The 22,681-nt window shown below is 43.8% G+C and overlaps 1 protein-coding gene across 3 annotated transcripts in view; it reads right to left on the bottom strand.

The window, feature by feature from the left end:
- Positions 1-17,728: 17,728 nt before the first annotated feature.
- The window catches only part of ABCC4 (ATP binding cassette subfamily C member 4), a 162,637-nt gene continuing 157,684 nt past the window's right edge, over positions 17,729-22,681 (bottom strand). For all 3 annotated transcript variants that reach the window (XM_054832340.1, XM_054832370.1, XM_054832331.1), the window contains one exon: positions 17,729-18,805. In XM_054832340.1, the coding sequence (XP_054688315.1) occupies positions 18,698-18,805 (108 nt within the window). In that variant the 3' untranslated portion in view covers positions 17,729-18,697. The remainder of the gene's footprint in view (positions 18,806-22,681) is intronic.

The raw sequence follows: 22,681 nt of genomic DNA, 5'->3' as shown, positions 1-22,681 counted from the left end.
CTTCAGGTTTTCCACAGGCTTACAAAAGATGATGTATATCCCTCTGGAAGTGGATTACCAGGTCTCTATGGGCATACTTGCATGCCTCTATGCCTCCATCGGCAGCACCTATGGAGTTAAAGACAAGTGGAGTCACTCCATGGCTGAAGTCTCCGATCCCAGCTTCCCCTATCTTGTGGAGCAGGCTGTCATGACCTGGAAATCTTCATGTGGGAGTCCATGAAAGAAAGAAAAAGAGCCAGAATGAAAAGTTTATATGGTGCAAAGCATCCTTCATATTCCCTAGAAAGCATGTGGTGCTCACAGCAGGACTGCCATGGAGCAGAAGACATTTGCAAACTTATCCTGGGGAGCTGTGTTGGGTCTCTATAGAGTCTGGGAGGAAGGAAATAGGAAGATAGATGAGATTTATAATTTTTTTCTTTCAGCTTTCTCTGAATTAGAAGGTGGACATTTCAATTTAGAGAGATTTCCATGTAAATTTAATTCCTTCTTTTGATAGAAGGTAAACTCTGGCCTGGGTAAAGTGGTTTTGCATGATGTTTACTTCTCCTTCTTCCCTCTCCTTTGGTAGATAAACCTTTCTCTCCCGACAGTCCTGATGTTGAGCACCAAGATATATCTACATGTGGCCACCAGCATTTGGACACTCACAACAGCATAAGGAGAGATTATGGTGAGCATTATGACCTTCTGGTACTGAATATGGAGAAAATAAAGATTGAAAGGATAGCACAATTCATACTTGCTGCAGGCTGGCCAAAAAGAGCTCAGTATCAAGGACTGTGGAGGTGCTGAGGTGCCACCTGGCCTACCAACCCAATTACTCAACACAGCTGGAGAGAAAAGGCATGGCAGAGAAGATGGCATCAGTGTTTCTGAGTTCTCAAAGGCTATCTATGGAGAAGGTAAACTCTTTGGGGGCCTGTTTTAAACCCTGCACATTGTGTACCTGATAAAAATAAATGTCACTGATACGCTATGGGACACTTCCAGGTGGGCATAATTAATGTATAAATACACCCAGGGTACACATGGTGAAACATTTTACTTTTTTAGACTTTGTATGTTTCTGTTGTGTTTGCAAATCAGTCTATTTGCACTCCAAAGCGCTATTGTAGCACCAATATGACCAGGACCCAAGATCATTGCACCAATCTAGAGGTAAATATGAGTTTTGTCCTCAACAACTGAGACCTTAAGGACTATAGCTCAGCATCTGAGAGCAGTAGGTCATTTAGCATGTTTAACACCAAAGAAACGTCCTTCATGGAGTTACAACATTGATTTTAAAGCTCTTAATTACAGACCCATCAAGCCCAGGAACGAGGGTTTCATATCTTTCAATCAGCTGAAGGAGCCTTCCTGACTGCGGCAGTGTCTTCAGGAAAGATATCAGAGCTGAGTGTGGTCTGATTGTGGTCACTGGGAGAGGAGCACTGTATTATTCATAGAAATATGGCAGGTATGCAAACTCCTGTTGAGTTTCCAAATTGCATTCAGCTTTTCCAAGAAGTAGTCCTGGCGTTTTTTTTCATTCAGAGAGGAAAGAGACTTCCATAAAACAGATCAAAGGGAAAGAGGAGCTTACCACTCAGAGAAAGGATCCTTTCTGCCTTCGTGCCCTTTCAGCGTAGGGAAAAGTGACAAACAAGTTCCCACATTTCCCACGGCAAGGTAAGCAAAGCACAGGGCCTGAGAGACACCATATCAAAGGGACGAGCCACGAGGTTAGCATGAGGCACTGCTCCGTGTCACAAGCACTGCTCGGCCTCCCTTCACCCCAGCCGGCACCGGCTCACCAGGTATTATCTTGCAACAATTTACTTCCATGGGTTTCTATGGGAAGCATGAAGACATTCCCTTTCAGGAAGAAGAAAAAGGGCGCAAAGTAAATAAAAGGGTCAAATTACCTGAACACGCCAAGAAGAAATATGAAAGGATGAATTTAAAAGAGACTGTGTGGCATGATAGCTTCTGTCATCAGATGACACTGCTGCTGGTGGTGGAAGGTTGGAGCAGCACCTTTCTGCTCGGGGAGTCTGCTGAAACGAAGCCTGGGACAATGGGACTCTCTGTGGCGCCAAGGGAGTTTTGATGAGTCTCAAGATTAAAATCTCCGTGTTTTGGTGCTCCTTTTTTTTCCTCTCCTAATTTTGAAGGCAAACGCTGGGAGTCAAATCCATATTTTCTGCAATTGTTTAGGAAAAAAATGGAAATGATGGAGAAAAGGTGAAGCAAAAGAAATCATTTTCTATAAGAGAAGCAGACAGGGTAATATATTTTCCTCCCAGTTGTGTCCTGCAAGCATGGGCGGCCCCAAAGGTGAGGGAAATTTCAGCTGCTCCCTGCAGGGGCTCCAGCTGGGGCAGCTCACCAAGAAACATTGTGAGATGGAGCTGGAGAAAGAGGTCCGTATCCATCAGAAAGTCTTTATGGGACCGAGTCTTTATGCCCGGCGCTGGGGCAGGTCTGGTGGCCATGGCCAAGCCTGCAGCCTGCCTGGGGGAAGGGATGCCACTGCGAAGGCAACGTTTGCAAGGAGCTCTCAAATAAACAGCTGCCTCATCAGTAGGAAGGCGCTGGGCACCAGGGAGCCAGAAAAGTGGGGTGAGCGATGAGTAGGAACATATCAAAGACAATTACGTGTAAGTAGGTTTTTTTTCCCCTAAGTTTTCTCTTACTCATCCTGTGATGGAAAAATCCTGAGAGATCATGGATGGAGCATAAAAAAGTGGATAAAGGAGAGGGCTTAATTTATAGGGGAGCTTGAATTTTTAATCCTGTGCCCCAAAGAAACCACTACCTAGGCAGCCAAATCCTATCAGCAGTGACTAATGAAGGCAGGAGGTACAGCACAGACCCCCATAGCAGCCCCATCTATCTAAGCTGGTGAATAAGCAGATGCTTTAGCCTTCTCCGCCCAGGAGGCTGAAATTCCCCTCATGAAGGGCCCTCTAACATTAATTGCAGAGACACAACCTGCCTTTTTAGAAGACAAATTAATAATTTCCTTAATCCATCATCAGGAAATGGAAGGCTTTGATGCTTTAATTCCTTTCCTGTGACCATGGCAACAACAAAAAAGGAGGAGGGGGGTGTTAATTTTCTCATCCATGAGAATTTCGGCAAATAGCACGTTAGCATTCTTTGTCTGTAAGTGAGTCTTTGCTGGAGAGGAGTCCAGAGAATTACGCAAAAGGCAGGTGACAAAATCGGGTGCCTGGGACATGACAGTACGATGATGGGAGGGAAGCCGGAGCTAGGCTTTAGCAATCCTGTTCTGGTCAGAAACAAAATGCAGAGGGGCTGCAGCACTATGATTATTCACCCCAGTCCCCTCGCCCTTCAGGGAGACAAACCAGCTCACAAAAGTGTTGTGCTGAAGCCCACTGATGCTCAGAAAGGGAGAGCCATTAAAATTAGTGTGCGTTGGCCTACCTTTCCCCCAAAAAAGAAACAGAACAACAGGCCACAATTCTTAGTCCGCAGTATAGGTAATTATAGCACTAAAACTGGGTGTTGCATAACAGTGCAGCATATGCATGCATGTGTGCATATATATACATATATGTGTCTATGTATATACGTGCATGTATGGATCGCATGTCCATACCTCACAGTCTAGTGTATATTTGCACACACACTACCAGCTATGAAAGAAGTTTCTACTAGCAGGATGGCAAATCCTTTTGATGTCATGCACGACTTGTGGATGCACAGGTAAACACTCTTTCCCCTCCAAAACACCTGGCCTCATCCATACGGCCCCTGAAGAGCAGAGCCTGATCCGTGCTACACCCTGTGCCGCCTAGGAGGGTGTTAGCCATCATGGGCCAAAGCCATGCCAGGGGGTGCACCCGTTTCAAAGCGTGCCCATTTGCAGCACAGAGCTCAAGCCCTCTAACTTACTTACTGGTACAGACAAAACCTCCGCACCCTTTCTTTGGGAGCACAGGCTCACCCCCTGCGTCCACAGCCTTGTTCTTACAAATCCTGTCGGTTGGAGCAATCCAGGGCATGGTCCCACCAGCCGGGGTTCAAAAGGGCCATGATTTCACCTCTGTGTGTTGCGTACAAAAATGCTCACAGAGCTGATGCTAAAGGTGACTCCACTGCTGGAGCTGATGTTGGTTATTCTGCAATAAGGAGAGGCTGGATTCCTAGCACGTGAATCAGGCTGCACGGTCTGAGGGAGGCTGATTCACCCAAGTTTGACTTCGCCGGAGTGAATGGAGCCAAGGCTTTGCCCAAGTGAAGGTATCAGAGCAAGGATCTGACATGCATAATCCTGAAATCGAGTACGCCGTTCCATTGGGAGGAGTTCTCATTCAGCTGCTACGAGGAAGCCGTGTCTCTTCAGGTCTCTCTTGTGGTGGGCTGCCCGGTCTGCTCGGAGGAGATGCTTCCCCTGCACTTGCGCTCTTTTATACCTTGGGTGTACAGCCTCTGCTTTCTAACACATGCTATTATTGGCACACGCTCCTCTTTCCAGCTGCTAAGGTACTGAAAAAAACAGTAAATGCTGAATAATATCTGCTTTCACAGATATTAAATAAAAAAAGTTTTCACTTTATGGTTGCTGTGGAATATAATGTGATTACAGGTAGGCACAGAAGTATATTCCCAAGCTTGAAATGGGCAAAGAAGTGTCTAAAGGGCACATCTGTATTCAACTCTGAGCACTCTCTGATCAACTTTGTGAACATGAGGCTTAGCTAGTGACAAAGGCTGGGACACTTCCCTTTTCTGGAGAGCAAACCTCATGTGCCAAGTCTTTGACTGTCCATGGCAAGACTTGGCTGGTCGGCATTGTGAAGCTAAATTTTAGTAGCTTCATGAAGCAGCCCTCTTGAACTAAGAGCCTATGTAATCAAAGAGAAAAGTGCCTTTGAAAGACACTGAGCTTGTTCTGCTGCTCCTCATGGTTTCCTCACCAGTGGGACACCTCCCCAAGGATCATGTCCTACACAACTCTATGGTTTCTCCAGACAACTGCTGCCTGTTGCATTTTTCTGGATCATTAAAACCCAAGGCAGTGTTTTGCCGATAGCGCTGAGAAATCGGAAATAGTTGTTGCAACCCTGCATTTCACAAGGCAAGGGAGAAATTTCCAAAGAGAATTCTTCATCAGTCCTGAACTAATGCGAGTTTGTTTACATTCAAAGAGTAAGAAATATTGATTAAAAAAGTATTGCACCTCTCAGGGAACCAGATGCAGAAAGTCTCTAAAATCATACAGTTCAGAAATAGCCTCCCAAAGAGCAGTGCAACCTGAACATGATTTTCTCTCAGAAATATGAACACCCATGCGGTATTAAGTGATTCAGTTACTCTAACATTGTGAGCTGAACTTCCCACGGCAGAATTACAATTAAATACATTTAACTTTCACTGGGTCCTTAATTTGCATTTCTTAAAATAGATGTGGGTCCATTTAACCTCTAGGGAACATTTATTCACTGAAGATGGCTAGTCACTAACTGATCCCACTTCAGCTTAATATCTTGCCTTTTGTACTTCGCTCCAGCTCCAAAACCCAAGTGTAAAAAAGAGTATGCCAGTACCCTTCTACCAGCACAAATCCCAGATGAAGAGGAGTTTGAGCATCTCTACTGGCTACCATTTAGCTGAGATGCCCATTTCAAATTTCAGAGTGCCTACAGAAGATGGACAAGCAGGCCTTGGACACCTAAAATGCATTGGGAGAGTGAAATGGAGTTATGCATTGGAAGTACCCTCCGAATAACACAGAGTATGGATCTGTTTAACATGGGGTTGTTTACAGTAAGCTCTCACGGCACTGTCATGTTTCTGTGAACTGCAAACAGGGAATGGGGGTACCTACAGGAGTCAGAGCCCTTTTGAGCCAGTGGCAACCTATTTGCTTGGCTGCATGGGTAGAGCTGATGCACCTTGTAGTTCAGGCAAAATGAATGTTCTCGGGAGGACAGAGAAAGGCACAGGTGTATATTTTGTTTACTGTTAGGGAGATTAGTTTTAGCACATGTGTGTGTGTGGGCTTAGAGGATTAAGCATGATTGTGCATTGACGGTCAATACTATTTGCATTTTATCATCTGTAAATGATATTAACACAGAAGTCATGATGCAATGCATAGCAAGTTTCATTATCCCTCATTAAAGCAGCTCTCCCTTGCAAGTGCAAATGTACTGGAAGGCTGACCTAAATGTAGGAGAAGCTGAATGCTGATCCTTATCTTAATGAACAAATACAATTAACCAAGTGTAAGAGTGTCAGGTATTGAAATGATCCTCTATAATACCCTCTTTCTTTTATTTCACTGTGATGAGCATCTCCTGATGGTATCAGAGCAGCATCTCATCACAGCACCTGGCAAAAACTACCCGAAGGTCCATGAAGCATCATATCCGGGCAGTCAGTCCAGGCCCAGGGTAACCAGCCACTTCTACTGCAGCTGGGCTTGCTCGAATGTATACTAGCCTTTCAGGACATCCTGGGAAAGGTTTCTATTTAATGCCTTTCAGCTTTCGTGACAATCTCCAAGAGTGGAGAAAGCCTCATTCCCCTCTACAAGAGCTGGTGTCCCTCATGTAGTAGTGATCCACACTGAAAAACGCTTACAGATAGAAGAGAAAGGAACTAGCTTTCCTGAAAACAAACCTAACCAGATGCTGATCGCTCCACTGGCAATTTATGGTAATGAAGATGTGAATGAAGAGGCTCCAACGGGTCTTTGCCATCCTCTGGGGACTTCTCTTGACAAAGTGTGGCAAGGACAGTGACATCCTTTCTCCATTTTGGTTGTTTGATCTCCTTTGATTTGCAGTATCTGCTGCAATAAGCCAAAGACTTTAATCTTTCATGAAGACCCTACTGCTGAGCTGGCCTCCTCCCCTCTGGAGTGAGGTTTCTGCCTAGAAAATGAGGGGGAGATAATAGATTTCCATAGATGGAGTGTTTTAAAAACAGGTTGCACACAAAATTTTCAGGGTTGCAAAATTGCATTTGCATAAGCCTTATTTGTATAATCTTACCACTGAATACGAGTTGTAAGAGTTGATGCTGATCCAGACTTGACTTCATTGATTAATAGGCACCGTGTGCAACACATTTTTCCTTTGGGAAGCAGCGACTTCTTCCCCCTCAGTTAGGGCAGGGGACATTGTGCTTGATCAGAGCAATGGAAACTTGAATCTTTGTGTGATTCTGCATCAAAGACACATCGGGGATTCTCTGGGCTTTTCCAGCCAAAGAGCTACATCAGAACTGATTGCCCAGACTATTTCAAATGAGTCTTCAGAGTGCAATGATTAAGACTACTTGTGGAGGTTTATTTCTAGTCTAAATTCTTCTAAAGTTTTCAAAGCAACAAAAAATTGTCTTACTTGCTTATGCAATTATACAAGCACACCCTGCTTGATCTAGCCTCCATCCCCAGCATTTTTTCAGAGAGGCAAGTCGTTTCAGCTGGATCTGACAACCTGATTTAACTAGAGAGGTTAAGGTTAGATTCAGGAGAGGTTTGGGCATTGAAATCCCTGACTTTGAGGTGATCTGGCCTCCAGCAGCTTATGAGCTGCACTCAGAGTCCCTGTGTGATTGATGGCGAAAGTTGGGTGCTTCAGAGTTGAACCCAACAGAGCCGGCAGGATACAGTGGGATCTTCTTGAAGGGAGCACGCAGCTGCTTACATTCAAGCAATAGGAAAAGTGGAGGACAAGGGTGTATCTGCAATACTCTGTTGCACTAGAAGCCCCTTGAGGCTGGAGTGAGGCAATCCTGTCTGCTTGGGATCCATTGTCTGAAATCTTCTCCTGGAGATTGGTACCTACGCCCTTTCTTTCAGAAGACTCCACACAGATCAGTCTTTTAAAAACAAAGCAGGAAGAAGAAAAGGTGGTGATAGCTTTTATTATATAATGCCTTGGTATTCAAAGTATATGCTGAGGAAGTGGGAGGCCTGGGTTCCTCTCCCGCCTCAGCCCGAGGGGCCCAAACCCACGTGTCCCACATCCCATGAGAGCGCCCCAACAACCAGGCTGGAGGCTACCTTGGGCGGAGGATCCTCCTCCACCCCTGCTTTGAAACTGCACCGCCGCTCTGCAGCGAGGAATTTCAGACTCAGGAGGCCAGAGGGGGGGTGTGTGGGGGGGCAGACTGAGGAAGGAGCGCGTGCCTGATGCTGAAACCTCGCTTTGAGCCCCATCACCAGGGAGTGGTGAGCCCCGGGTTGCCTCCTTGTTCGCCTGACGTTTGTTATCGAAGGAGGTTTGTACACTGACTGCAGGTTACGGCATCCAGCTTCCTCCTCTCTCCTTGGCACCATGACTCTAGGAAGGCCTTCCAGCAAGGTGGCACTGTGATGGGTGGAGAGGGACTTTTCCCCAGGGCCCCCCAGGCATCTTTGCCCCCGAGGACGCTTTCCTGGGAGGCAGCAGGCGAGATCCTCCTTTGCCCCTCTCCCACTCGCTCTGTGGGTGCCCACACGTGTGCCATCTTTCAGAGCCGGAGCTGCCATGGTGTTGTGTGGGGAGGTGCCGGGTGCAGTTATTGGGGTCTGCCGAGCCCCTAAACAAGTAAACTACCACTTTTCTCCATGCCAGGGAGGGTTAGGTGGGCACGAGACACCAGGTTGCCCGGTCTTGGCAGCTCTGGAGACCCCACAAAGCGCGGCTCTGGGCACCCGGGTAAGCACCAAGGTAAAGAGTCAGGTGTTTCTAGGGTTTCCCGGCAATTACAGGGTTAACTGGCAGAAGAGTTGAGTTTTCCAGACAAGCTGCCCGGACACATGGACTTCAGTTCAGTTTACACCCTTTGGTTATGATCCTACCTACAGCAGAGGAGGTTTCTTTCTTTCCAAGTGGGCACGCTGGGTGGCAGACAGGGAATTGATTGTCCCCTCCCTGATGTTAGACAATAAATCAGCTCCTCACTAAAATTCAGGATTATGGGCCGTCCAGATAAATCAAAGTGGGAAATCAAGCTCTTTCCTCAACTTCAAGGCAATGGGTTAGAGAAGAGGGACACTCTCAGCTTGATTCACTTGGTTATGATATGATTAGGTATTAAAACTCTACCATGGCTGATACTTCTCCCAGTATAAGATCGACTTTCCCAGTCAACAAAAAAAAAAAAAAAGAAAAAAAAAGAAGAAAGGAATTATGCAAACAATTTAACAGCAGGGGCCACTCTTTATTACAGTCCCCTCAGGATGGGCAAATGAAAGCCCTGAACAGCTACCAACAACAGTAGCCACAGTTACAGCAACAGGGCTTAAATATCTTGTGAGCTTGGCAGCTCTCACCCAGCAAGGAGAAATCACAAAAAGGCACATTACACGTAGCAATATCCAATAGAAGTTTGCCTCAGTATCAGTTCCAGGGAAAGGATGAACTGATAATCGCTTCTTGGGAAAAAAGAAAAAAAAAAGAAAAAAAGAAAAAGGGAAAAAAAAAAAAAGCTGGAAGGAAAAGCAGCCCTTCTGGTAAATCTGTGACAACAGCATCAGCAGCTCCGACTGGTTTGTTGCCCATTCCTTTTGGCAGCCCAGCAAAGTCATCTCCCGGAGATCTACGGGGCTCTCTGTTAAGTAATCGTTGCACTCACATTCATTAGGCTGCAGCAAAGGCATCCCCATTAGCCAATTAACCAACCCATTAGGAGGTCCTCGTAAGCACTCTGGGCTGTTACGCCTTCCTCGCAGAGGACCCCAGAGTTTCCTGGGCCATCGCTCCAGCTTGTGCCCTGAAAAGAGGAGAAAAGAGCAAGTTTTGGTCTGCAAAACAAACACCTCTGAGCGAAACCTCACTGTTGTTTCCTTCACACTCTAGGAAGCTCTGCCTAGAATTTTTTCCTTTTCAGAGAGCACCTCCTCCTCCAAAATAAGCCTGATTACTCAAAAGGGGCAGAGGCGCGGTCAGCCAGCGCGCTCACGAGGACAACACCTGAGGGGAACAGGCTTCGGCCATGCCTGGCGCAGGGTAAGCACCCGCTCTCGCTTACCAGCAGCGCTTGGCCTTTCACTTTCTACTTTCAGCAACAAGAACTGGTTCTGCGCAGCGTCTGTTGCAACTTCTTACCAGCACAAAAATGCACAAAGAACCCAGGCAAGTCAAACCAGTGCAGGGAGACTCCTTCCAGCCCTGCTCCGTCCCAGCAGACCGCAGGCAACTCGTTGCTCTCTATGTTCTCTGGGCGTGCACAGAGGCACCTTCCCGTTCTCTCGAGGCCGTGATGGTCTCTCCTGTTCGCTGCTAGAAATGGCAGCAGAGACCTTTCCATAAAACTATTTGAAAAATGCAGATTCTCTTCCCTTCTGTGTTGATGTGTATGCATGACGTGACACGCCGTTCAAGTAAATCTAGCTTTACTGACATGGATACTCACAGAAATGAACACATGCGTGCGTGCCCAAAACCATATGAAAACAAAATTTTAAATTCGCAGATATGAATGTTTACACCAACCGATACAGAGACAATACTATGTAGTTTCTCTATTATGAATATGACTCAAAAAAAAAATCAATAAACATTAACCACATGCATAAATGTGTGATCTACACAGAAAGCTTCAAAGTAATTGCAAAAGGATTTGTTGAGTAATTAAAAAAAAAAAAAAGAAAAAGGAATGATTGTCAGGAGGCGACCTGATTGTGGGAAGAGGCACTTAATTCACTGCATGAATGACTCACGGTGAATTACTTGCATAACTCTGTTTGCGGAAATCACTACTCTGCAAAAGTGCATACATGTTAAATCAACCAAAACACAGAGCGGTCCATATTCTTGGTACAATGCCGTCTTCTTGCTGGTACAGAATGAACAAAAATCCTCTCAGCTGGGCAGGGAGGGGGAGAAATCCTCTTCTTTTGGTATCCTGGCAATGTTCTCAAGAGACAGTTTGACAGTGCTTGCTTGTCCTATTCATGCCTGGTATTTATGTTAAAAAGAAAATCTGGGCCTGTAATATTCAAGAGAAAGCTCTTGTTGACAATGAAACTTTGACTAATAAATCTGAGGCTGCGTTTCCCACCCAACTCAATTTATATGCCATAAGGTAATTATGGTCCTTTCCTACAAAATACAGAGCTCTGTGAAGAACATCAACTGGCATGAACACTAGCAAGATGTGCTTTCTTCAGGCTACTCTCGGGATAAGTCAGTCCTTCCTTTATGTCCTTCCTGTGGTTGAACCGTGAGCTGCAAAGCTTATTGGAATTAAATAAAGGGAACTATTTTTCACTGTCCTCCCTCCTTTAATTTCCCATAGCAAGTCTCCAAAACTGGGGGGGGGAAGGAAAAGAAGGAAAAAAAGCAATAGCTGCTTTCTAAGTCTCACGTGCCTGACACGATCTACCAGCCATTCTTGAGGCATCAAATTCAGATGTTAGAGTGACCAGGTGATACGCATGTCCTTGGCTGCATAAACTGGGAGCTTATTCTCTGGCTATAGTCAGTGCAGCTGGTATTTCAGAGCTCTTCTGTTAGGAGCTTTATTGATTGTTAAGGAAAATCTTGCTCTACAGGGAGACTCACTGCCCATATGTTGCAGGAGAAGCAGCTGGGTACAGAGAGCATCCCATCCAAAGCAGAGGTCCACGCATTAGTGACAGCGCTGAGGGCAACAGCGTCCTCGTGGAGGCAGGAGAAACACGTTTGCTTTTGTAGAGCTGCCCAATGGTGAAAGGACCGACCCAGCAGGAGCTGCAGTCTCGGCCACCACCGTCCAGCCCAGGCGAAAGAGCAGGAGCAAACACAAGCAAATGGATCCTGCTGCCCAGTGAGACCCAAGCCACGCCGATGTGAGAGCCCTGGCGTAGAGTCCCCAGCTTCTCCTGGTGTTTCTACTGACAATCATTGAATAAAATGCATACATACTGCCTGAACTGGGACTTGAACCTGGGATTTCCTTTGTCCTGGTGGAAACGTAATCCCCCACTTCATTCACTCGTGGTGAATATTCCCATCTGAAACTTCCTGAATATTATGCTTCGGCCATGCAGAAGATGGTAAGACCCAAGCGGCTCAGGCTAAGGAAAACCTGCAACTCCCGTCTCCCGCTTCCCGAGTGCGTGCTGTAAAAAAACGGGGTGTCCCATGGAGGAGAGGGCCAAGAGCTCTGGTCCAGCTTTTAAGTCAGCCCCATTTGACGAAAGCAGGCATGATCCAAGAACCCTGCACCGAGCCCCTCCGGTAGCTTCATGTCAGATGTATCTTGGTTCCTGAACAGCAGCAGGACTACCTCCAGCTTCTTGTCAAGGTTATTGAACTTTTGAGCACGTGCTGGAGCCGTGGCCAAGATCCACAGGGATTTTTGTATCTCAAAATGGACGAGGCTATTGATTTCAGGCAATTTTGGGAGTCAAGCAGTGCCAAGATGCAGACAGTGAAAACCTCATTTCAGAGGTCAGAGTACGGCCCTGTGTTTTTATACGTTAATATTGCTCCAAATCCAGGAACCAGCTTTGTACACCAGGTCGATGAAATTCATGCTTGTTTTGTGGGCAGATTCAAAAAACACATCTTTGGCTTTGCTATTTATCAGCAGCTCTCTTTCAGGCAAGCAAACCAACCTGCCTCCTCCATTTCTGAGAGAGAACTGTTACAGTAACGGGGGAGCACGCAAATTCGGTAAGCGCACGCTCCGGGGGATACTGTGCACAGTGCAAGGGACTACTGTGCCGTGATAACCTAAGCCAAAATCACTTACAGGCAATTAAGATAGCTCAAAGGTGGTTGTAAGGTAGACTTCTGGCAGAAACATGAGAAATTTTTAACACATATTTCAGCATTGTATTATAAAAGGGCAGATGATAATTCATGTTGCATTCAGTCCCAGAACTTGCTGCACTAGGGGATTATCGACAAATGAACAATTCATCTTGTACTAAAAACTTGCATCGAAATAGTAGATTTAAGGGCTCGAGACAGTTGGTAGACATAGGGAGAAACTCAGAAATGAGCAGTTTTAGAGTGTCTTGTTAAATTAAGCAACAAACTCATCAGACAGAAGTAGAAAACCGAGAGATGACACCAGATTTTGGAGTTGCGCTGCTAACCCACTTTGCTTCAGTGCCCATTAACCTTCCACCTTTCAGCTGTCTGGTCCACCGAGCTTGCTGGCTGCTTGAGGCAGAGACCATACCTGATTTGCACTTGCACAACTGCCACGGTTCTTCCATCACAATGTTTGAAAATCTATTTGGATTACTTTTTAGCCCTTGTCATTGAAGAAAAAAGCTTAACAATGTGATCTGAGAGACCTCAGACTGCAGACAACAGGTAAAAACAAGCTGGAACGGTTTGTTCTGTTACACCTCCACATGGAGGATTCTCAACTCTGCAAGCTGGCAACGCCACGAAGAGGTGTTCCGAGCTTTCAGGCATGACCTGACTTAGCTGAGCCCCGAATTTCTGCCTTCAACTGCGCATTCGCAATGACAACAGACTTCTGCACGCTTCTGAGAAACGCCTTTTATTGTATGACAGTTGTCACGTGAATGTCAACAAAAGAAATCATTCCATAGCAATACCAAAATCAAATTATTACACAAATGCAAAAAAACCCACCAAAACGAAACCAGAGTTAAAATGATGAAAAAGCAGTGCGCTGTTACACAACGTAAAACATATACAGAAAGCCACATTCTTCTGCTAAATTGTCAGATGCTTGGATCTTTTATCCCCTTCTGATTCTTTTTGCAATCTTGCTTTAAACATGTATTTGGCAGATTAAAAGAGACCATCAACAGCACTTAAACAACCAGCATTACTGATGTTGGTCAGAAGAAGGTCCCCTCTTTTCCAAAGGGTGGTATGGATGGCATTGCAGAAGACTATGCCCATCTGGCAAATGAGCTCTGGTTCAGTTCACTAAAGAGAATTTTGCCCTTAAAATAAGCAAAACATGAGATAACCTAACCTTGAGAACTGTGCTGGCTTAGACTCTCCCAGTCTTTTAAGGAGGGGTGAAGCAAAGATATACCAAAATGAATGTCTGAAGAACAGTTCTTGAGATCAGAAGTAAAGGCTGTTCCTAGTCTTTTACACCAAACAAACAACAGCTCTCTAACTGATGATTTTCAGTATTACTGTATAAAATTATATTTATTAGAAATAAGACTCTGGAATACTTTAAGGCACCTCATGGTGAAGAAATATTTTAAAGGCTTGAATAACTCAGAAGATGGAGTTCTTTTTCCAAGATCCCCAGGAAGGAATGTAGCTTATGGTAACCAGATTTGCTGTTTCCAAATAAAACATGAACATGTCCGAAGTGGAAGTTTAGAACTATTTGAACTTTTCTTTAAAAGGAAACATAAAATACCTTGCCGGAAAGGCAATTTGTCCATTTAACTGACCAAGACTATTATCAAAGGAAGGCCTTTCTCATCCCTGATCTGAGTTTTGCCATTCAGGTACATTGCACTTTTTTACTGAGCTGAAATGAAACAGGTCAGTCAATCTTAACCCATAGTCATCTAAACAAAACAACTATCAACAACAAACCCAACAAAAAATCTAAAAAACAATTTCCTGATTAAAATATTTTTATTACTTTAAACTAAAAAGATGATATAATGTCAATGACAGACACAAATGACTTGGTATCAGTTGCTCTACTCAGCAATTTATGGGTTTCAAGTGTGATTTTGTAAAAAATTGTTTTCTCTTATATTGCTGTGTGTTGGGTTTGCGTGGCAAGGTTTTGGTAGCGGGGGAGGCTACAGGGGTGGCTTCTGTGAGAAGCTGCTAGGAGCTCCCCCTGTGTCTGACAGAGCCAATGCCAGCCGGCTCTAAGACGGGCCCGCCGCTGGCCAAGGCCAAGCCAATCAGTGCCTCTGTGATAACATATTTAAGAAGAAGAAAAATACTTAGAGAGAGAGAGCTTTTGCAGCCGGAGAGAGGAGTGAGAAGATGTAAGAAACTCTGCAGACACCAAGGTCAGTGCAGATGGAGGGGCAGGAGGAGCTCCAGGCACCGGAGCAGAGATCCCCCTGCAGCCCGTGGTGAAGGCCATGGTGAAGCAGGCTGTCCCCCTGCAGCCCATGGAGGAAGGATGAGGGGGTGTAGCGATTCCACCTGCAGCCCGTGGAGGACCCCGCGCTGGAGCAGGTGGAGGCACCTGAAGGAGGCTGCGGCCTGTGGGAAGCCCACGCTGGAGCAAGTTCCAGGCCGGACCGGTGGACCCGTGAAGAGGGGAGCCCACGCCAGGGCAGGTTTGCTGGCAGGACTTGTGACCCTGTGGGGGACCCCACGCTGGAGCAGTTTGCTCCTGAAGGTCTGCACCCCGTGAGAGGGACTCCATGCTGGAGCAGGGGAACGATGAGAGGAGCCCTCCCCCTGAGGATGAAGAAGCGGCAGAAACACCGTGAGATGAACTGACCGTAACCCCCATTCCCCGTCCCCCTGTGCCGCTGAGGGGGGGAAGGTTGAAGCCAGGAGTGAAGTTGAGCCCAGGAAGATGGGAGGGGTGGGGGGAGGTGTTTTAAGAGTTGATTTTATTTCTCATTCCTCTACTCTGTTTTGCTTGGTAATAAATTGGATGAATTCCCTAAGTTCGGTCTGTTTTGCTCGTGACGATAATTAGTGAGTGATCTCTCCCAGTCCTTATCTCAACCCATAAGCTTTTTGTTGTACTTTTTCTCCCCTGTTTAGTGAATGAGGGGAGTGATTGATAGAGCGGCTCTGGTGGGCACCTGGCCTCCAGCCAGGGTCAACCCACCACATGCTGTTTGATACCTACAGCTAGTAATGTCCCGCCAAAACATGTGAAGAAGCAGAATCAGCATTTTCAGAGATACCTAACATTTTTGTGTGCATTCAAAAAGCTACAGGATCAAATTAATTCTAGCTTATAGCCTGACAGCTAGACCTGTTGGGGTCTCATACCGGTGAGTCTGCAGCAGCCAGCGTTTTGGAGCTCTGCTCTGAAATATAACTTACCATAGATCCATTTCAGAGCTGAAATGAACTAAAACTGTAATTATACCCTTGGTTTACGCATGCATATCTCCTTGGTTCTGATAAAAAAAAAATAAACTCAAGGTATATAGCCAGAAGAACGTACTGTTCTCTTAGAGTATTTAAAAGTCTCATACTTAGTCTCTTGTGAGAACTTCCTATTTAGAAATAAAAAGAATTCACTATTGCAAAACACAGGCTCTGGGTATGTCCACACTGCTCAATAAAAAAGGTAAACGAATGAGCTCAAGCACCAGACTCCACAGAGTGTCTACACTGCCTTACTGCTCAGCTCACCCCAGCTCTGTTTTGGACCACTCCAGCCAGGTCTCTCCATGACGAAGCTTGAGCAGAGTTTGGATGTGGTTCACACCATGGATCCCTTCCAAAAAGGCAGTTACAGACAAGACCATACAAGGTTGAACTTTCTTCATGCTCCACAGTCCCCCGGCGTTATCCCACGTGACTCTACACACTCAAACACTTCTCATATCTTCACATACCTCTGCAATAGAGCCACCACTCTACTGAGCTGCAGAATAGCCCTATCCTTATTTCACACAATTTGAATTGAAAACGGAATCACAACAAAACACACTAGCTGATAATTGTGTGCTAGGTCCGTAAGTGGACTGCATCAGCCTGGAGGAGACCAAAGGCCAAGTGATACAGAAAAGTGGATATGGCTGGTGTGCTCTAAGACGAATTAGCCATAAGCATTGCTTACATCAGCCCCCATTTGTGCCACATGGCTTTGGGGACAGGTAGCTGTCCCTGACCGCGTGCTATTTAGCACCAGATGTAGCACAAGCCTCACGCCGTGCATCCCTGCATGAAGTTCCGTGGGATTTGTTACAGTGTAAGCTGCTACACACTGCAGAAGAAGTGTCAGAACCTGACAAAAGCAAGCGAGGGACAAGCACATTTCATTTTGTAACTTCCTGCCAAGAACAGAAGAGGATGTTACCAGCAAAACCAGATGCCTGATGTTTGTTTCCCCCCCAGGGGAAGCTGACTGGTGGCACTGCAGGTAGTAAGAGGTCCTCCCCTCTCTGCTGGGATCTCACAGCAGGACGGCAAGTCTCATTGCAGGGATGATGCTGGAACAGGGGAACGAGGATTCTGCCTCTCACCACTGGGCTGACCCTGAGCCGGACAAAGTCCTTCTAGATGAGCCCTTGTGCTGAGGCGCAGGCCTTGGCCTCAATTTACTTCTCAACAACGAAAGAGTAATTTTGTGTTTGGATCAGTTATTTGCTGGTCGAACTACTTGAAATGAGAAACATTTGTGTTTGCCTTACTTTTAGACGACTGGGTGAACACTGGGTAAATAACATTTGTCTTACAAAGGTAATAGCAAGCATCTTCAGTATTTTTTAAGCAGCACAGTATTTTCCATGTCCTGAAGAGATCCGTTGCCTTTTAGTCTCTTCTGTGCCCTTTAAACAGTAAGATGAATAGATTTCTTTTCTACTGGACCTCAAAGAGCTGGTATCTCACTAAACATGAAAAAATCCGAAGCAGCACAGCACTTGCTTGATTTTTTTTTTAAACATGGGAATAGTGCCTTTGTGTTAAAGTGCTTTGCTGAATTAGGGCATAACTTATGAATACCAAACCTCCCTCCCTCTCTCACTGCATTCCTCTCACTATCAGCAACAGCCGTTCAAAACTACAGGTTGTACTTTCCTACCTATTCTGGTAGGATGGTAACTTCAAACAGCTCGAGTTCAACAGAACCCCTGATGCAAAAACTTTAAATACACTAAGGTTACATATTTTTAACATATATTTAATGAATTTGTTGTGTACCCTGCAGTTACAGTTTTGGCTTGAAGGCACAAATGTTAAGGCACAATAAATGCAAATAAAGTATACATTTCAATGTGTTGTCTTGAAGATAACTTTGTACTACATGGTATTTAGGTATAATGACATGTCATTCAAACGTTTCCTCAAGTTATTTTAATACCTTTTTTTCTTTGATAACCTGGATAAAAAGAGGAATGTATGTTAAATTATTTAAATATTTCTTCAGTGCAAATGTGGTAATTCTCTTCTAAAGTGTAGAAGATTGAGATTGACTTTTTCAGCATTTGGATTTTAGCAAAATAAAACTAATATTTACATTCATCTTGAACAGCATTATTTGAATTATTTATCAAAAAAATAAGTATATAGTACTTTTTGCTATCAAAAAGAAAAAGTATTTTTGGCTTGTTCAAGTCTTTTTTTCTACCAACCTGCATAGCGACTTATGAGAGGCAGGAAGACAGCTGCATTAGACAACAAAGTTGTACTCTACCAAATTTGCTGTTTAGACATAGCTGTCGTGCTTAAGTGACACTGAAAAAATTTTAGTTTTGCTTGCTCTCAAAATATCTCCAAAAGAGAAAAAGGACACGTTCCAATTTTTTTTAATAAGCTCCAAATATGCACCCTAGACCTGTTAGGTGTCCTGCACCTGTTTAAATAAAAGAGATCTCTACCACATAACTTTCAAATAAAAACAGAGTCTGCCTAATTTCCTTAGCAATACAAACATAATTAGTTGGAAAGGAAAAGATATTGCACTGAAATTAAAGAGGGACAGTAAAAATTTTCTTCTCAATATTAAATAGGAAGGATGTCCAGTGCAAAGAATCGCCCCCTCCCTTTCCTCTCCCATTGACACTTGCAAACATTGTCACTGAGTTTAGATGATCTCAGGTTTACATTCTATGGAAAACAGTTAAGGTTATTAGGAATCACAGTGCAGTTTCGGTTACGCATAATCCTGAGGAAGGATCCAAGGAGGAGTCTGTGGCAAGTTGACCATTCTGAACAACTTCTGGGTAATTTTTACTGAAGAACACCTAGGAAAAATAGCAGATTCTGTGAGTAATTATGCATCGAATACCTTTTAGTTTCAAATAAAACTTCTGGAGATAAATACAGCAGAGATAAATACATGACCTCAAGGAATTCCAACAGGAATTTCAGGTTAGTGGCATTCAGTAACTGTGTGTTACTGAAAAATTAGTAAAATTACTATATGATCTTACAGTATAACAAAGCGTGAGAAAAATCCCACACAACCTGTAGATCCACTCAAATTCTGGTAATTCAGATAAATAGATATGTTTTATCACTTTACATTAAACTGATAAGTAAAATCATTTTACTAGCTCAAAACATGGAGATAAATTAAAAACAGGATGACAAAGAAGCTGTGAAATCTTGCGTCTGCACAAGGGTTTCTCATTTTCACACATAAAATGAGCACAATGGATTTGGATGTTAATATCAGGTTGTAATCCCTATATTTTACAAACTATGATTGACAACCATTGAAACTTCGAGGTATATGTATGAAATATCCCAGCGTTTAATTTGTGCTGCAGAGCAGTTATAGGGCCTATAGAAATGTGATCTCTGGATAGTGAACCACAATAATGGAAGAAGAAGCAAAAGCTTTAACAATGACTCAACCAAGCAACTTCTCTAAAATGTAAGATGATACCAAATAATAGGACAGTTCTTTGCCAAGCCTTTGAGTTCCTGAATTCTACCAATTTCTAGCTCAACTAGAAGAGATACAGGTTTCCTGATAAATGTATAATCAGAGCATAAAGGAAATGAAATGCTGTCAAGTTTCACTGTTCCACAATCATCAGTTTTTAGTAGCTGTATCATATCTCTGTTCCTTGACAGATGCGCATAACAAAATGAAATAATGTCAAGACTTGTGTGCTCTTATCTAAAAATGTGTTTGGGTGAAAAAGGACTTCAAATGCAATTTTTTCAAAGAAAAATGTGAAAAGTTTTGTTTGAGTCTTTAAAAACAGAAAATACACTATCTTTCTGAGGCTGACACGTGTCACGAGTTAGGTCTCATAGTCAGACTGCTTTGACTACGGCTCAGGAAACGTTTCTCCAATTTATATTTGAGAGTGTTGTCAACAAAGTTCGGTTTGTTTGATAATAATGTCCTTTTCATATATATGAATACATGTATAAGACACGCAGGATAAAAAAGAAATAGTCATTCTATAAAAACATTCCTGTAAGTACCACTGTCATCTTTTGTGCATGCACGCTAACGCAGGTTATATGCATCTTTACAAGTTTCAAAGAATATTAAGGTCTGATTTGAATCAACAAAAGAACTGGAAGCCCTGGTAAGAGGCATTCCTCAGTAACCAGCCACGATGCGATGTAACAGCGGAAAGCTAATCAGGTGCCTGACTGCACACACGCTGCAGAGACGGCAGCCCCAGTTGTGTATTCCCATCCCGTTCCTGGTTTAAAACATAAACCTTTGGCATACTTTTAATGCAGCTTTTTAATGTGAATTGTTTTTTTTAATGGAAAGTTAATAGAAAACCTTGGCACATTACTAGAGACGTACTGGAATGGCAGCTGCTTTTCAACTGTCTCATTGCAATTCTTCCCCTGAGCCCAATCCCTCAAGATATTAAATGCCCCAGTCTTTAGACAAGTTTCTTCCACTGCCAACAGAGCTACAACTTTTTAAAAAGTCATCACTGAGGTGAGATAACACCCAGTATTTTAATATTTACACATCTGTCATAGCTTTAAAATAAAATAACCCTTATTTTTCCCTCAAAGTAGTCAAAAACTGATTGACGGAAAACCAGCCCTATCCTGATGCCACCAAAGCTTGCGGCAAAGCCTCTCTCAATGCTGCCAAGAGCATGGAGAACACACCAACTTTTGTTTATCTGAATAACTGAGCACTTTTTTTTCCTTTTTAACTGTTTGATGACTAGTTCTCCCTTTCCCATAGGATTTTCTCCTTATAGCCTCTTGTAAACTGAACAAAGATAAAAACATGCTCTCACAATGTCAAACAAAACTCTTTTGCAGTCAGGCTCACAGGCTAGTTAACGCACACTCAGCCGTCTCCAGTTTGAGCTGTGCCTGCGTTGTTTTCTTTGACGTTTGCACGAAAAATGGGGATACTGAGTGACCAAAAGAGACATACAAATAGCAACGTTGGATCAATTTGGAAGCCTGAGCTAAGGTTCCAGCAACAGCTCGATCTTGCAATGCTTAGCTAAGATGCCCACGAGATTTTTTTGAAAATTAGGCTTCTTCAAAGATGTCCAAGTTAGTCTTCATATTTAAGGTGTGCAGTCCCTCTTCACTTGCCCTTAAAGGAAATATGCAGAATCCATACTGTTCCAGAAAATGCATTTAAAGTGTCACCTTACTGAAAGAAGCTCTTGGTACAAGCTTGTTCTGCACAAGATTCAGGTCCAAAATGCAATAAATCAAATAATCATTGCCAAAGCATGGCCACATTCCAAACCATTTTACTTAGCAACCCACTGTAATGCCTTTTGAAAAGTATGTATACATGTCATATTACCATTTCTTTTTATGTGCAGCATGCTGTTTTTCAACAACAGAAAAAAAGCTGTTCTTCATAAAAACAGATCTTAGTAACCACAGTAGGAATGTATGAGCAATACATGTAACAGGCTTATGAGTGTAAAAAGAAAAGCCATTGGAATCAGCTCTTCTGACTAAGCAACTTCTCTGAAAGTACGCATGAAGCACAAGGGACAGCAATAACAAAAACCTTGGATTAATGTCCAAGTCCTTCAAACAGAAAGAACTGTAACTGTGCTTCTGGGTAGCTGCTGACTGGAGATATAGTCTCTCGATTCCCATATTTTTGGGCTGAGTGTGGATAAGCACCATGCTTTGCATTCTTGGCAGATGCTAAAGCTTGTATCTGCCTTCTAGCCTGGGAGTTAGCAAACTTTTTCATCAAACCACATTTCAGCAGAGACTGGTTCCTGGATCTCTTCCCTTCCTGTACAAAATCACATAACATTGATGTGGTAACTGCAGATGACTATATGGGCAAGTAACATCAGGCAATTATTTTTATATATTTTGAATTATCTTTGAATGCAATTGTGCAACTGGGGAGGGCTGCAGGGAAGGAAGGAGAGGCAGGATGACATGGCTAAATCTCTACAGATGACAGCTGGACAGCCTCATCTCTTGCCATTCCATGGATCAAGCCTTAGGAAGGTGACCCTCACTTTTCAGACAAACGCTGGTTGTATCAATTTGAAGCTATCCTTTTAAAAATCATTTATATAACCTCTAGATTGTCATATACATACCATAAAAAACATGGCTAACCCATTCCTTTCTAGTAATAAAATATAAGCAGCTACATTGCAGCAGTGGAGAAGGACAGCAGGACTCTGTCTAGTTAAGGACGAAGCTGTTTCCTCAGTTCTGCAATTAGTGCCACGCATAAATTTATAGCGTACGCTCTTAGCTGCAAAGCTTCACTTGAAAAACTCTTAAAAAAAAAAAGGTTTCAGCAGCTCTAAAAAAAAATATAATTCTAACACATAGAAATCTCTGCCCTAATCTTCAAAAAGTCCAGTAAAATAGCCTCCAGACATGAGCACGCAGTCTTCATGACAGCACAATTTTTCATTTTTTTCCAACTTGCTGGAAATGCGTCTATTTTACTAGGAAATAGCCAGGCACCTGCCATTTTGTTTTCTGTCTTTATGTGTCGCTTCCCATCTATTGGTCTCCTGTTTCCTCAGGAAACAGTTCAGAGTTTGTGTTCCCCTAGCTCTGTTCCACACATCCAGCAACCAGAGGAGAGGAAGGCATAGAGGCTAGAGATAAGACCTTTGCCTCTTGTCTTGAAAAGGGTCTCTTAGGTCACTATATGCCTTCTATCAGTGCCT

Source organism: Grus americana, chromosome 1 (genome assembly GCF_028858705.1).
Source record: "Grus americana isolate bGruAme1 chromosome 1, bGruAme1.mat, whole genome shotgun sequence".
NCBI classification, from domain to species: domain Eukaryota; kingdom Metazoa; phylum Chordata; class Aves; order Gruiformes; family Gruidae; genus Grus; species Grus americana.
The sequence above is the reverse complement of the archived record's forward strand: the minus strand, read 5'-3'. Positions and strand labels throughout refer to the sequence as shown.